The sequence below is a fragment of the Callithrix jacchus genome, chromosome 10, assembly GCF_049354715.1.
Source record: "Callithrix jacchus isolate 240 chromosome 10, calJac240_pri, whole genome shotgun sequence".
Classification (NCBI taxonomy): Eukaryota; Metazoa; Chordata; class Mammalia; order Primates; family Cebidae; genus Callithrix; species Callithrix jacchus.
This window is the reverse complement of record NC_133511.1, coordinates 123,554,003-123,568,986: the sequence shown is the minus strand read 5'-3', so window position 1 is coordinate 123,568,986 and position 14,984 is coordinate 123,554,003. Positions and strand designations below refer to the sequence as shown.

The 14,984-nt window shown below is 53.5% G+C and overlaps 1 protein-coding gene across 7 annotated transcripts in view; it reads right to left on the bottom strand.

The window, feature by feature from the left end:
• DPP3 (dipeptidyl peptidase 3) overlaps positions 1 to 14,645 on the bottom strand; it is a 30,018-nt gene extending 15,373 nt beyond the window's left edge. The window contains exons 1-12 of one of the 7 annotated variants that reach the window (XM_035263403.3): positions 14,618 to 14,645; positions 12,641 to 12,918; positions 9,884 to 9,973; positions 7,610 to 7,747; positions 6,952 to 7,026; positions 6,281 to 6,374; positions 2,550 to 2,680; positions 2,309 to 2,439; positions 2,178 to 2,236; positions 1,004 to 1,198; positions 744 to 856; positions 293 to 385 (exon numbers count right to left, since the gene is read on the bottom strand). In XM_035263403.3, coding sequence (XP_035119294.3) covers positions 293 to 385; positions 744 to 856; positions 1,004 to 1,198; positions 2,178 to 2,236; positions 2,309 to 2,439; positions 2,550 to 2,680; positions 6,281 to 6,374; positions 6,952 to 7,026; positions 7,610 to 7,747; positions 9,884 to 9,973; positions 12,641 to 12,910 — 1,389 coding nt within the window. In that variant the 5' untranslated portion in view covers positions 12,911 to 12,918; positions 14,618 to 14,645. Of the gene's footprint in view, positions 1 to 292; positions 386 to 743; positions 857 to 1,003; positions 1,199 to 2,177; positions 2,237 to 2,308; positions 2,440 to 2,549; positions 2,681 to 6,280; positions 6,375 to 6,951; positions 7,027 to 7,609; positions 7,748 to 9,883; positions 9,974 to 12,640; positions 12,919 to 14,066; positions 14,370 to 14,617 lie in introns of those variants that run through there. The other 6 variants (XM_035263404.3, XM_078341469.1, XM_017978299.4 and 3 more) reach the window with 6 other exon arrangements.
• Positions 14,646 to 14,984: the final 339 nt, after the last annotated feature.

Below are 14,984 nucleotides of genomic sequence, written 5' to 3'. Positions count from 1 at the left end.
GTCACACCCTTAGGGTACACTTCCTTAGCCTGAGCCAAGCAATTCCTCCTGGTGTGGGAACGGCAGCTGAACTGTCCCGGGGATCCCTCTACACCTCTATACTCAGGCATCTGAGCTCCTGGGACATCTTGAGGGAGGGCAAGAGAGAGTCTTCTGCTTATGGGGCCATTTTCCCCATCCGACCCACAGCCCCTGAGGGCAGAGGCTGGAGCAGCTTCACCACTGGGTAGGGCAGGTTGTGGGAGAGAGGAGCTGTGGGCGGGGGTGCCAGGGCTGGCTGCTGCCTTCTCACCTGCACAAAGAGCTTGCCGCTGCCATGGCCCAGCAGCTCGTGCAGGCCCACCTGTACATCAAAGGAGGGCCCCTTCCAGAGGATGTACAGGTCCTGCCAAGACAAGCAGAGAATGCTCTGTCCACTGGCTGGCCCCAACCGCAGAGCCTGTCACCCTTCCCTCCCCTGGGCCATGGGCCCAGCTCAGTGCACGTGCTTGGTGAAGGCCAGTTGTGTTCCACCCCACAGCCCATCTCATCTTTGCAACAACCCAGAAGGCAGGGAGGGATGCCTCCCTAGTATGACCCAAGAGGACACCGAGGCTCCAAAGTCCACATGGTCATGTGGCTGGGAAGTGGCAGAGCCAGGACTGAAACTACGCTTTCCTTTCTACTGCTCTGGGCTGTGCGCCTTCCCAAGTCCACTGAGGCAGGTGAGGCCCAGCCCCGACCCTCCGACTACTGGTGCCCACCTTGTCATCCTCCTCCAGAAACGTGAGCTTTTCCCGCTGCGTGGCGTAGGCCACAGCCAGCACGTTCCCCAGTGACACGTTCTTAAAGCCTTCCGTCTGCCTCAGGTCATCGTCTGGAGGAGAAGGCGGAGAAGGACCAGGAAGAAGAGGCGAGGGTCAAAGGTCACAGACAGGAGGCACAGGGCTGTTTGTGGAGGATGTGCATGTGGAAAGTGAGGGGTGACTGTAAAAGGAGGCTTCTGGGGCTGGAGGACACTCACAGTTGGGGATGTTGATGCCAGCAGGGATGCCAGAGCCAGCGAAGGTGAGAACATCCAGGGAGGTGAAGTCAGGGGTAAGAAACTTGTCCTTCTCAAAGGCTGGGGGCCAGGGCAGCTCCTTCAGCAGCTGCTCCGCGCTCGCCACCAGCCGCTCAAACTTGGCACTCATGGCCTTGTTCACCACGGCTACGAAGCCTGCAGGGGAGGGAGGGGGCTGTGGCTTGGCAGGGTTCCAGGAGGGCTCCCACTTCACCCTCCTCCAGCCGTCACGCATGTACTGAATGCCTATTGTGTATGATCACTGTGCTGGCGGCTGGCGACAGCAGTGACCCAGGCCTGGGCCTGACTGGGTCAGGACTGGGGCAGGAAAGCTGCAGCTGCACAAACCTGTCTCCCACTCAGGCCCTGGGCCACCTGCCCCTTCCCCCCTGGGCCACCTGCCCCTTCCCCCGGGCCTGGGTCTAGGGGCTCACACATGAGCCCCATCAGGCTGTGTGCTCTCCCTCCTCCCAGGCTAATCTCTTCGGTTTTAGCAGGCAGATGCTCAGAATCTTCTATATCCAGGGGCTGGGGAGGGTTAGGGCAGTCAGAGAAGTGGCTGAATCCTCAGGCTGGATGCCCTGCCTTGCACAGATAGGTCCCCTGGGGACGTGGGTGGAGGCTGAGGCAGCCTGCCACCAGCCTGGGATGACAGCCTCAGGTCAGGTCTACAGTCACAATGTCTATCCTGCTCCCAGCCACTGAGGGCAGCAGTCTGCATCCTAATCACACTGATGCTCAGAGGTTGGGCTAGTTGGCCCAAGATCACACAGCCTGGGTGTGGTGAAGCTGGGCTTGGGAGGCACGTGTTTATTTGGAGCCTATGCCATGACCAGACACCAGAGGTAGCACAGCAAAGGGGCTCAGAGCCAGGGTTTCCGGGCCACCCTGCAACTGTGCCCCAGTGCCCACACCTGTTAAGATAAATCCTCATGGGATGAACCCTAAATTAGTTAATATAGTTTCTTACAACAGTGCCCAATACATTGTAAATGGTGTTTATTTATCATGGCTGTTCTTATTGTTATGATTATGGCTGAGGAGGGTGGGGAGAACCCTCAAGGGACGCTGGAAACATGGACTTGGAGGTGGAAAAAGGGACTGTGACCAACCTCCCCCTACCCGAGGAAGTTACCTTCAAATTCTCCTCGGGAACCAAAGGGGTCACGGTAGCTCTCGATGAACCCGATGTAACTGGGGGAGAGAAGGGCAGACGTAGAGGAGGGGCGGGCAGGAGGGGCGGGCAGGGTGGAGCTGGTGCCTCACCTCTCCACGATGGGGCCTTTGTCCTGGATCCAGAAGCGGGAGCCCCTCTTGTGGGCCTCGATGGAGCCCTGGGTGAAGCTATCTATGTACTGGGCCAGCATCTGCTTCTGGTGGCTATTGGCTGCATACGCCTGGGGTAAGGTGGGGACAGTCAGCCTCAGGCCACCCACCCACCTCTACACCCCCTCTGCTGCCCAGAAGGGTCCCCAGCTTGCACCCCTAAGCTCCCAGCCAGTCCAACCTTGGCTTTGTCCAGCTGCTCCACCACCTTCTGGAGGATGGGTGCGTAGTCCCCCCGGGTCACCTGGAAAGGGCTTCCCCGGAATTCATAGCTCTTCAGCTTGGAAGTCACTTCGGAGTCTGGGGAAGGCTCTGGGGAGAGAAGGCGTCACTCAGAGAAAAGGCTGGAGTAAGACACCTCAGCCAGCTCTTCCCCATAGCACTCTTTTACTCTAAGATCTTCAGTGGCTCCCTGTAGCCAACAGACATGAGTATAAACTCTCATCTTAAAAAATATATGTATCAGCTGGGCATGGTGGCTGTAAACCCACCTGTAATCCCAGCACTTTGGGAGGCCAAAGCGGGCAGATCGTGTTGAGGTCTGGAGTTCATGACCAGCCTAGCCAACATGGTGAAATTCCATCTCTATTAAAAATACAAAATTGACTGGGCTCAGTGGCTCACACCTATAATCCCAGCACTTTGGGAAGCTGAGGCGGGTGGATCACCTGAGGTCAGGAGTTGGAGATCAGCCTGGCCAACATGGTGAGACCCTGTCTCCACTAAAAATACAAAAAATTTAGTTGGGCATATTGGCGGGCACTTGTAATCCAGCTACTTGGGAAGCTGAGGCAGGAGAATTGCTTGAACCTGGGAGGCGGAGGTTGCAGTGAGCTGACATTGCGCCACTGCACTCCAGCCTGGGCAACAAGAGCAAGACTCCATCTCAAAACAAAAACAACAAAAAAATAAAAAACCAAAAATATATGTATCATATAACATGTGCTTTCCATGTATTAACCCCTTTAAACCTCATTCCAGCTCTGGGGGTAGGGGGAAATTATTATCTCCATTTTATAGATGGGAAACTAAGGCACCGAGATGTTACGTGGATAGCAAGTGGCAGATTGGATTTTAAAAGACAGCCACATCCTGAACATAACCGACAGTCCCACAGGGAGACAAGAGGGTGACTGAGGGGAAGAGTTGTGACGACAGCAGAAGGGAGCCAGAGTGAAGTCGGGGGCTGGGCAGCCCTCCAGAAGCTGGAAAAGGCAGGGGAGCAGGTTCCTGCGGAGACTCCAGAAGGGATGCAGCCCAGCTTCGCCTTTCTTTTACACTCTGGACCTCCACGACTGTAACAGAATTAATCTGTGTTGCTTGGTGCCACTAAATTTGGGGTAACTTGTTACAGAAGCAATGGCATGCTAACACACTATTGTATTTTCCTTGTCTCTGACCAATAAAATATACTTCAAAGTTACGTAAAAACAAACAAACACGCAAAAATGGCCACAGTATTTCCTGTCTTACTGCTCTTTAAAAAAAAAAAAAAACTGGGATAGGATCTCGCAAGGTTGCCCAGCTGATCTGACTCCTGGGCTCAAGTGATCCTCCTGGCTCAGCCTCCTGACTAGCTGGGATTACAGGTATGAGCCACTGTGTCCAGCTCAACTGTGACTTCGTCCATGGAGATGTGGGATCTGTGTTCCCTCCTCAAGCCAGAAGGTTGTGACTTCAGTGGCAGGGATATCATGTACATGCCAAGGCTAGGTCACACGAGGTGAGCAGGCTTCCACCCGGCTCTCCTGGGATGTTCATTCTTGGAGCCCAGCTGGGTTCTAGCCGGCAGCCAGCACCTTTGTGTGATCGAACGAGCCGGTGGGTGCCTGAGGCCCCAAGCTGTCGAGTCTTCCCAACTGAGGCCCCAGACGTGGTCACCCAGCGACTGGCTGTTCCTACTGTCCTCTGCCTGCATTCCTGACCCAGAGTCTGTGAGCATGAAAAGATTTTTTTTCTTTTGAGACAGAGTCTCACTCTGTCGCCAGGCACCAGGCTGGAGTACAGTGGCGCAATCTCGGCTCACTGCAACCTCCGCCTCCCAGGTTCAAGCAATTCTTGGGAGCTGTCTCAGCCTCCCGAGTAGCTGGGACTACAGGCGCACACCACCACGCCCAGCTAATTTTTGTATTTTAGTAGAGACGGGGTTTCACCATGTTGGCCAGGATGGTCTCAATCTCTTGACCTTGTGATCTACCCGCCTTGGCCTCCCAAAGTGCTGGGATTACAGGCGTGAGCCACCATGCTCTGCCGAAAAGGCGGTTTTGTAGCACTAAATTTGGGAAGCATTTGTTCCACAGCAATAGATAATGACCCACTCAGGTATCCTGGCTCCAGGGCCTCACTCAACCGCTGCCCGACACTGCATCCTGTGCGTTAAGTATGGGCCCAGCTTATATTCCAGTGAGATCCACTCCTGTTCCTCTGAACCCACATCTGCCATCATGTCCCTGATGGATACACAAATCCACCAAGCAATGAGCACTGGGGAGACGATGGCAGATGAAACACACAGACCCTCCTTGCGGGAGCTTGTCTAGGGAAACTACTGAGTGTGCTCATGGGAAGAGAGAAGGGCACAGACTCAGTTACGGGAAGATGGGGAAGATCCTGGGGAAGGCGATGCCCATGCATGGCCTAGAGGACGGGGAAGAGGTGGCCAGGGCACAAGGAGAGGCCAGAGGAGGTTCTGCATGGGAAGCAGGGAATAGATTGTGCAAAGACCAGAGAGGGGCCAGGTGCAGTGGCTCACACCTGTAATTCCAGCACTTTGGGAGGCTGAGAGGCAGGCGGATCACCTGAGGTCAGGAGTTGGAGAACAGCCAGGCCAACATGGTAAACACTGTCTCTACTAAAAATACAAAAATTAGCCAGGTGTGGTGGTGGGTGCCTGCAATGCCAGCTACTCTGGAGGCTGAGGCAGGAGAATTGCTTGAACCCGGGAGGCAGAGGTTGCAGTCAGCCAAGGTTGTGCCCCTGCACTCCAGCCTGGGCGATACAGTGAGACTCTGTCTCAAATAAAAACGCCAAAACAAAAACAAAGACCTAGAGATGGTCCATGAGAAAAAAAATATGTCGCTAAACCAAATCATTAAAAAAAAGAGAGAGAGGGGGGTCCATGAGAACTGGATGCTGTCGAGCACAGCCAGAGCACAGAGCACAGAATGGGAGGCTGTGGAGATGCAGGCAGGGGCTGGGGGTGGGTGGGGAACAAAGTCAGGTGGCAAAGGCCTGCACGCTTCTGTACGCACTATTTCCCCTCTCCTGGAAATGAACCCCAATTTTCCTTTGAGAACATCACTCCAGCCCCTACTACTCCTGCCCTAGGTGCAGGTGGCTGGGGAAGGGCCAATCTTTTTTTTTGAGACAGAATCTTGCTCTGCCACCCAGGCTGGAGTGCTGGAGTGCAGTGGTAAGATCTCGGCTCACTGCAACCTCTGCCTCCTGGGTTCAAGCGATTCTCCTGCCTCAGCCTCCTAAACAGCTAGAATCATAGGCAAACGTCAGCACACCCAGCTAATTTTCGTATTTTTAGTAGAGATGGGGTTTTACCACGTTGGGCACCATCCTGAGCTCAGGTGATTCACCCGCCTGAGCCTCCCAAAGTGCTGGGATTACAGGTGTGAGCCATTGCAGCCGGCCTGAAGGGCCAACCTCATTGCCTGACTACAGGATAGGCTTGAGACCAGGCTGAGCCAGTCAGAGACCTGTCCCTTGCTAGTCCTCAGGGATTGGTTCACAGACAAATACGGGACTAATACAGAGAAACTAGAGCCATTCCCTGGACTTATGCAGAAACTCCTGGGAAAGAAGGACCCTCTTTCTGCTGGAGGGGCAGGGCTGGTGGCCTGAGCCACCCACGTCCAGAAATGGCCGGGAGGGAGCAGAAGGGAAGCTTGGGGCTAAGCTCACCTGTGCCGAGCACAGAAGCCAGCCGCACCTCATAGTGGGGCTTCCCTTCTCTGTCGACCTCTTTGAAGAGCCGGGTGTTGTAGGCACTGAGGTTCTAGAAGAGACCAGGGCAGGGGTTTGAGAGTGAGGTCTAGAGGGGGCAGTGGGGTGCGAAGAGGAAAATGGGCCACCAAAGGGGGAGAAGGCATGGAGGCAAAGCAGGCTGGGCCTTCCCAGTTGGCTGTCGGTGGGGAGAGGGAGAGAGTGGGCAGGGACAGCTCAGGGCCGACTCTCCTGCTCTGCTCATGACACTGTGTACTAACTTTTACTAAGCACTGACTCCAACCACTGTGCCAGGCACTCCACGGCCTCTGTGAACCCAGGGCTACCGGAGGTGGGCACCACTTCACAGACATGGAAACTGATCACGTAGCTGGTGAGTGGCTGAGCTGGGAGCTCCACTGACACACGGACCCCAGAGCCACACAAGGATGTGGCCTGAGGTCCTGCCTCCTTGTCCTGCTCCTGTCATTAGGCTCTACAGCCTGGGGTGGGGCAGGGGTGGTGCCTTCCCTAGTACCCAGGGCGGGGGGTAGTCAAGCAGAGACCCAGGAGTGGTCACCAGGTGTGAGGGGGCTAGGACTAGGAACCCCACCAAACCACTGCTATCCTGAGATCCCCTAACCCCAAACCTGTGAGTCCAGAAAGTCTTGGGCAAGTTTGGCATCTTCCAAGGTACAATTCCCAGAGAAATAGGTGGTGATTCCCTGTTGGGGAAGAAAGGGGACATGGGAAAGAGGAGTTGCTGAGGTCAGGGCTGCAGGGATGTCATCGTCCAGGATTCCTGTCCCCCCCTCCTTCCGGCAGCCTCTACCCCTTACCCCTCCATCTACCTCTAGGGGAAAAAGTTGTAAAACAAACAGATGCTCATCTCCGGCCTTCCTGCAGCCCTGCTGAGGCCTCTCTCAGGCTGGCCCACCCCTAAGACTTGCCGAGGTCCTCACCCCAGGCAACTGAGGTGGCCTCCAGAGGTGGGAAGCCTGGAACCCCCTCCTTCCCTGCCATCCCCTCCTCAGCTCCCTCTTCCTTCAGCCTTCTTCCTTCCCTCCACCAGCACACTGCATCCTGCGTGCAGAATGTCAGATCTGGGAGGGCATTCAGAAAGCATTCAACCTGACCTGCTTCCCATTCTACAGACGACAAAACTGAGGGCTGCAGTAGGGAGCAGTATTGCCTCAGGAATGTGAGGCAGAGCCCATCGCCTCCCCATTCCGTGTCCTTCCCTCCTTACCAGGTGGCCTGGAAGAATTCCCTCCACTCCCCCTCCCCTTGGAAGAGTCGGGGCCTCACCTCCTTCCCCAGCCCAAGGTGTCGAAGCCTTGGCTCCAGACAGAACATAAGCTCCCCGCAGGTCTGCCAGAGGCCCCTGACTTCTTCTGGGTGCTGCTGAGCGGCCTCACTCCCTAGGATCACCCGTTCCAGCTTCTCCTGCAGGAAAAGGGAAGCCACTAGTCCAGTCATCCCACCCAAACCTGCCTTCCAGAGCCCCCCTATCCACTCCCAAGCTCTTCTCCCATGGCCTAAGAGCTTTGGCTTGTTGTGTGGTCCATGGACCAGCAGCACTGGCGGGGCCTGAGAAATGGCAAGCCTCCATGTGCAGTGGCTCATGCCTATAATCCCAGCACTTCAGGAGGCAGAGGAGGGAAACACACTTGAGGCCGGGCTTGGAAGCCAAGACAAGCCTGGGCAACATAGAAAGACCCCCATCTCTACAAAGAATAAAAAAAATTTAGGCAGGGCAAGGTGGCTCATGTCTGTAATCCCCACACTTTGGGAGGCTGAGGCAGGTGGATCCCCTGAAGTCAGGAGTTTGAGACCAGCCTGGCCAACATGGTGAAACCCCATCTCTACCAAAAATATAAAAATTAACCAGATGTGGTGGTGCACACCTGTAATCCCAACTACTTGGGAGGCTGAGGAAGGAGAATTGCTTGAACCCAGGAGATGGAGGTTGCAGTGAGCTGAGATCCTGCCACTACACTCCAGCCTGTGTGACGAAAGTGAGACTATCTCAAAAAAAAAAAAAAAAAAAAAAAAAAAAAAATTAGGCCAGGCACAGTGGCTTATGCATGTAATCCTAGCACTTTGAGAGGCCAAGGTTCGAGAACTGCTTGAGCCTAGGAGTTCAAGACCAGCTTAGGTAACACAGTGGGATTCTGTCTCAAAAAAAAAAAATTTTTTTTTTTTTGTAGAGACAGAATCTTGCTCTGTTGTCAGGTGCCAGGCTGGAGTGCAGTGGCGTGATCTCGGCTCACTGCAATCTCTGCCTCCTGGGTTCAAGCAATTCTTCTGCCTCAGCCTCCCAAGTAGCTGGGACTACAAGTGTGCACCCAGATAATTTTTGTATTTTAGTAGAGATGGGGTTTCACCATGCTGGCCAGGATGGTCTCAATCTCTTGACCTCATGATCCACCCACCTCGGCCTCCCAAAGTGCTGAGATTACAGGCGTGAACCACTGCGCGCAGCCCTCTACAAAATTTTTAAAAAATCAGCTACTCTGGAAGCTGAGGAGGATCACATAAGCCTAGGAAGTTGAGGTTGCAGTGAGCTGTGTTTGTGCCACTGCCCTCTAGCCTGAGTGAAAGAGTGAGGTCCTACCTCAAAAAAAAAAAAAACAAGAGAAAGGAAGAAAATTTAGCTGGTGTGGTGGTGCATGCCCACATTCCCAACTACTTGGGAGGCTAAGGCAGGAGGATCACTTGAGTCCAGGAGGTTGAGGCTGAAGTGGGTCATGATCACACCACTGCTCTCCAGCTGGGGTTGACAGAGCAATGCCCTGTCTTAATGAAAAAATGTCAGGCTGGGTGCGATGGCTCACACCTGTAATCCCAACACTTTGGGAAGGCCAAGGTGGGCAGATCACAAGGTCAGGAGATCAAGACCATTCTGACTAACACAGTGAAACCCTGTCTCTACTGAAAATACAAAGAATTAGCTGGGCATGGTGGCAAGCGCCTGTAGTCCCAGCTACTCAGGAGACTGAGGCAGGAGAATTCCTTGGACCTAGGAGGCGGAGGTTGCAGCGAGCAGACATGCTGCTGTACTCCAGTCTGGGCAACAGAGCAAGACTCCGTCTCAAAAAAAAAAAAAAAAAAAAGTCAAGCCTTGGGCCCCCACAGACCTGCTAAATCAGATGCTGAATGTCAGTAAGATTGCCAGGTGACTTGTGTGCATGTGAAAGTCCCGGCTCTTACACCTGCTGTAAGAACCACCTCTGCCCTAAACAGACTCAAGCCTCATAACCCCGGTGGGGACGCCCCCTGCCCAGCACTCTCCACTGTTCCTGGTGATGACCAACGAGCACGTGAAAGGTCACAGAACGCTTCCACATCCTGCCCTAGTTCTACCTGAAGATCAGCAGTCAGGGAGAGCTGTGCTTTTCATTTATACATGAAGAGGCTGCAGCACCCAGAGGCTGGCGACACCCACAGTCACGCAGGGTGACAGCAACAGGCTCGAGGGTCTCTGCATCTGACACTCTGGTTAGGGCTCCTTCTATTGCATTCTCCACTCCCACCCCACCAAACCCCTATCTCCACTTCCCCAACCCTCCCTTGGCTCACCTTGGGCAAGTTGGGAACAAACTTGGTATCACCAAAGGACTTGTAGTTGCCCATGTTGGAGTAAACACCCGCAGCGTAGACCAGGAATGCCTGAGGGGGGAGGCAGGCATCAGAGACCTAGGAAGCACAGCCTCCCTGACCCCAGTGACACCTCCTCCTGAGGTGCAAATGCCCCAGCAGAACCAGTGTGGGTGAGGCTAGGAAATCTGTGAGCAGGACTCAGGTCCTGGGAAGCCCCAGTCTGGCCCACACTGACTTTCACAGACCCATTTTCACACCCTCATTGTCCTGCCTAACTGATCTTCTGGGCAGTTGCCACACACACCCAAGCGCTTATCTGCCTTTGCCCTCTTCATCCCAGCACCCTCTCAGCCACCTGAGGCTTCTGCAACCTTTAAGGCCTAATTCCGGCACCACCTCCCTCCTCCTGGGAGCCTGTCCTCAGCCTCTGACTTGTCAGGCAGGTGGCCTCGGAAGCAAGCAACACATGTTAGAGCCAGAGGGGCCTTAGTCATCTATCTTCTCTGTGGCTTCTGCTGGCCCCAGATCTTCCTCTGGTAACAAGACCTCAGACCTCCTCTTGTGGGTGGGGGCTGGGGGATCTCCCTTCCCCCAGCTCCAGGGATGGGCATGTAAGCTAGCTCAGCCAGTCTGAGAAACCACTATCCCTGGCTACAGGGAAGGGCCTAAGGCTCAAGCTGGCCTAAGAGTTTTACCTAGGACATTTCCCATTGGCAAACAGCCTCCGTACACCAGGGATCATCAGGCCTGGAACCCCTGGAGCTCCCCTCCAGGAGTGAGAAAAGCAACCAAGCTGAGAGATGAAGATTGCATCCCAATGGGAGCACTGAATCCCTGCATCCAGCCCTGCCTGAAACTTCCTCTAGACCTGGACTTTTCAATCATGTGAGCCCATAACTCTCTTTTTCATGTAAGCCAATTTGAGTTGGGTTTCTGCTACTTGCAAACACAAGAATTTCCCTGAAAATAGTAATGCTTGGGTTGTACCTTTTCATTTATAAACATTTCCACAGATTATTAGCTCTTTTAGTAAGTCAAGGCCTCAAGATAAAGTGATTGCCAAACGTTCCAAAGAGGTAGAAGAAACAGCACATCAGCTCAGAGAGAGACAGTCCAAACCCTTTATTTCACACGTAGAAAAACAGGCCATATTCCTGTACATTCTTGGTGGGAATATAATGCAGTGAAGCTTTTTTAGAAGCTGATTTAACAGAATCAGTCGATTGTAAACGTACAGAGCCTTTGACCCAGCAGTTCTCCATCTAGAAATAGATCCTCCTCACATGTGTGCACAAGTATGCTCACCATGGCACTGTTTGTAAGAAAAACAGGGCAAGCTCAATGTCCAGCAATAAAGAAAAGAGTAAATTGATTATAGTATACATTGTTATGGAATGCTTCACAGCCAATAAAAAAGAATGAGGTACATTTACATGTACCCCGTAGAAGTTCTCCAAGAACTGGCATTCAATGGGAAAAGCAGGACACAAAGAAGGAAAAGAACATTATCTCATTTCTATAAAAGCAAAAATAAGGAACTGAGTCACCATGCATGTACACATATAGGAATGTAATACACAAACGGCATTGAAAAGGCTGTAACTGGCCAGGCGCGGTGGCTCATGCCTCTAATCCCAGTACCTTGGGAGGCCAAGGCAGGTGGATCATGAGCTTAGGAGATCGAATCTATCCTGGCCAACATGGTGAAACCCCGTCTCTACTAAAAATACAAAAATTAGCTGGGCATGGTGGTGCATGCCTGTAATCCCAGCTACTTGGGAAGCTGAGGCATTAGGATTGCTTGAACCCAGGAGGTGGAGGTTGCAGTGAGCCACAATTGCACCACTGCACTCCAGCCTGGTGAAAGTGAGACTCCATTTCAAAAAAAAAGGCTGTAACCAAGGCCAGGCATGGTGGCTAACACCTGTAATCCCAGCACTTTTGGAGGCTGAGGCAGGTGGATTGCTTGAGGCCAGGAGTTCAAGATCAGCCTGGTCAACATGGTGAAAACCCAGCTCTACTAAAAATACAAAAATTAGCCGGACATAGTAGCACATACCTGTGGTCCCAGCTACTTGGGAAGCTGAGGTGTGAGAAGCGTTTGAACCTGGGAGGCGGAGGTTTGCAGTGAGCTGAGATTGTGCCACCGTATTCCAGCCTGGGTGACAGAATGAGACTCTCACCAAAAAAAAAAAAAAAAAAAAAAAAAAAAGAAAAGGCTGTAACCAGCCTCAGTGGTTACCTCTGAAGAGGGTACTGAGAATGAGTGATCTTTGGGTTTTGTTTTGTGTCTTTCTGCATTGCTGCAATGCACTAAGAATTCATGTATTACCTGACCAATACATCTAAAACAAAAACCAAGAGAGAGGCAGAACATTCTTTCCAGGGCCACACAGTGTGGTAGAGAAGAACTGGTCCTGATCTCAGACTTCCTGATTCCCACCTGGACTCCTTCCTCTGCCTTCCCTGAATCTCCACTACAGTTTCTGTTGTTATAATCAGAGCAGCCACCATTTATCTTGAAGTCAGGCACTGTTCTAAGTGGGTCATTACAACACTAAGAGGTACACACATCCCACAGATGAAAAGACTGAGGTTCCAGAGAGGGGAGGTGCCTGAATTTGTAACCTTTGGTTTAATCCTGCACCTACCCCTTGAAAGAGACAGACATTTGCATCCTGGTCTTTCACACCCAGAAGCCATTCAGGAAACACGGGTTGGCCCGAGAGAACTGACCTGATAATCCTCCTCCGTGAGGCCCTCGGCCAGGGCATGTTGGCGCAGCTGGTCGGGGTCCTGCGCGCGGAAGAGGCGGCTGAGAAGAGCATAGATGTAGGGGGCCTCGGGGGACGTCTGCAGCAGCACAGCCAGGCCTCCGTACCAGGCCGCACGGGACAGGTGGTGGGCATAGAGGCGCTCTGCAGGTGACAGCAGGCGGAACGCCTCACGGCAGTCCAGGCTAGACACGCCGATGTCATTGGGCAGGATGTACTGGGTGTCCGCCATGGGCCCTGCTGAGAACCATCACTATCATCACAGCTGTTGTTTATCCCACACCAATTGCATACCTGGCTCTGAACTCTTATGATTTCATTCAATCCTCCCAAAAGCCCACATGGAAAGGAATACTATTGTACCCATTCACCAGATATGCTAACTGAGGCTCAGAGAAGGTGAGATGACTCACCCAAGGAGGTCACAAAAATACACTGGTGAACCATATTTGGTCTGTAGCCCCTACATCTTAAAGATTGACTTGAAGGCCGGGGATGGTGGCTCACACCTGTAATCCCAGCACTTTGGGACGCTGTGATGGGTGGATCACCTGAGAAGAGCTCAAGACCACTCTGGCCAACCGGGTGAAACCCCTTCTCTACTAAAAATAAAAAAATTAGCCGGGCTTGGTGGTGGGCGCCTGTAATCCCAGTTACTGGGAAGGCTGAGGCAGGAGAATTGCTTGAACCCAGGAGGCAGAGACTGCAGTGAGCCAAATCACGCCATTGAACTCCAGCCTAGGCAACAAGACTCCATCTCAAAAAAAAAAAAAATAGACTCTACCTAGTGTTACATATGGGGAAACTGAGGTTCAGAGAGGTTAAGAGCCTTGCTTAATCACACAATAGAGACATCAGCAGCAGAGACCCTCATCTCTAGGCTCCCAGCCCAGGCCCCTCCCTGCTTCCTTGTTCAAAATTCCTTTTTTCAGAAGGAGTCTCACTCTGTTGCCCAGGCTGGAGCGCAGTGGCGTGATCTCGAACTGCAACCTCTGCCTCCCGAGTTCAAGCTATTCTCCTGCCTCAGCCTCCTGAGTAGCTGGGACTACAGGTGCATGCCACCACGCCCTGCTAATTTTTGTATTTTTGGTAGAGACGGGGGTCTCACTATTTTGCCCAGGCTGCTCTCGAACTCCTGACCTCAAGTGATCCGCCTGCCTCGAACTTCCAAAGTACCGGGATTATAGGAGTGAGCCACCGCGCCTGGTCCTTGTTCAGAATTCTTGACACTTTCCACTGTGCTCACAAGGATAGAGTGCCAGGCCACCAGATGGAAGGCTCAGCCTTGAGCAAGGACTCAGCCCCAGACTCCTCAAAGTCAAGTCCATTGCTTCACTTTTCTGTACCTGTTTCCTCCTCTGTGAAAGAGGGAATAACCCCAATCTTACCAGGTGGGTGCACTAATCAGATGAGGTCGTCCTGGACGGAAAGTATCCACAGCAATAAATGACTTTCCTTGAACCTGTCCCATCCTCATCCCTCTAACTGCTTTTCCTCGGCCCTCCATTCTCCGGCTCTCTCCTTGTGCTCCGCCACAGAAGCTCACAACCAGAAGAAAACCCATTTTACAGATAGAGATACTGAGGCTCGGAAGGGCCAACAATTTACCGAAGGTCTGACAGCCCCGTTGGGACCCGGAGATACCCCAATCCGCGGCATTCTCCCCGCCACGCCTCGTCCCGGCTGAGACTGAGTTTCGCGTCTCCCCGCCCGGCCCGGGACTCTAGAGGCTCCGCCCTAAAAGCACAACCTCCAGGTTCCAAGAGGGCTGTTAACTCTTTGCTGCCCGGAGTGCTCCTTGGCCTCGGAGGCCGGATGAATTTGGAGGCGGTACTGGAGAGTGGGCGGAAAGGGAATGATTTTGCGCTCAGTACAGATTAGCCTTGGTCCCCCGGGATGACACACTGTGACCCCCCAAAACCCGGGCGCCGCGCCTCACCTGCAGCTGCTGCTCCGTTCGCAAACTCACTTCCTGCTTCCGGCTCCCCCATTCATTGGGGCTCTGCGAACCCCGCCCCCTTTGGCCAACTGCCTGGCCCCGGGGATCAGATGGGCGTCAGTTTCAGCCAATAGACGCGCCGAGGCGACCTTCTCGGCCCGCCGGCTCCCGCCCCGCGGGCTCGGCCTTTTGTCCGCGGGCCGCACACGCGCCGGACCGGGGACCTCAGTGCCCCGCCTGGCCACGGCCTAGTCCTGGCAGACCGGACTGACAAGGTCACCAAGTCCAGGCCGAGCTGGCAAGGGTATCAGTGACTTAACACCCCCTTCCCCGGCCCCGATCCCGCTTTCCTTTGGGGTTTCACTCC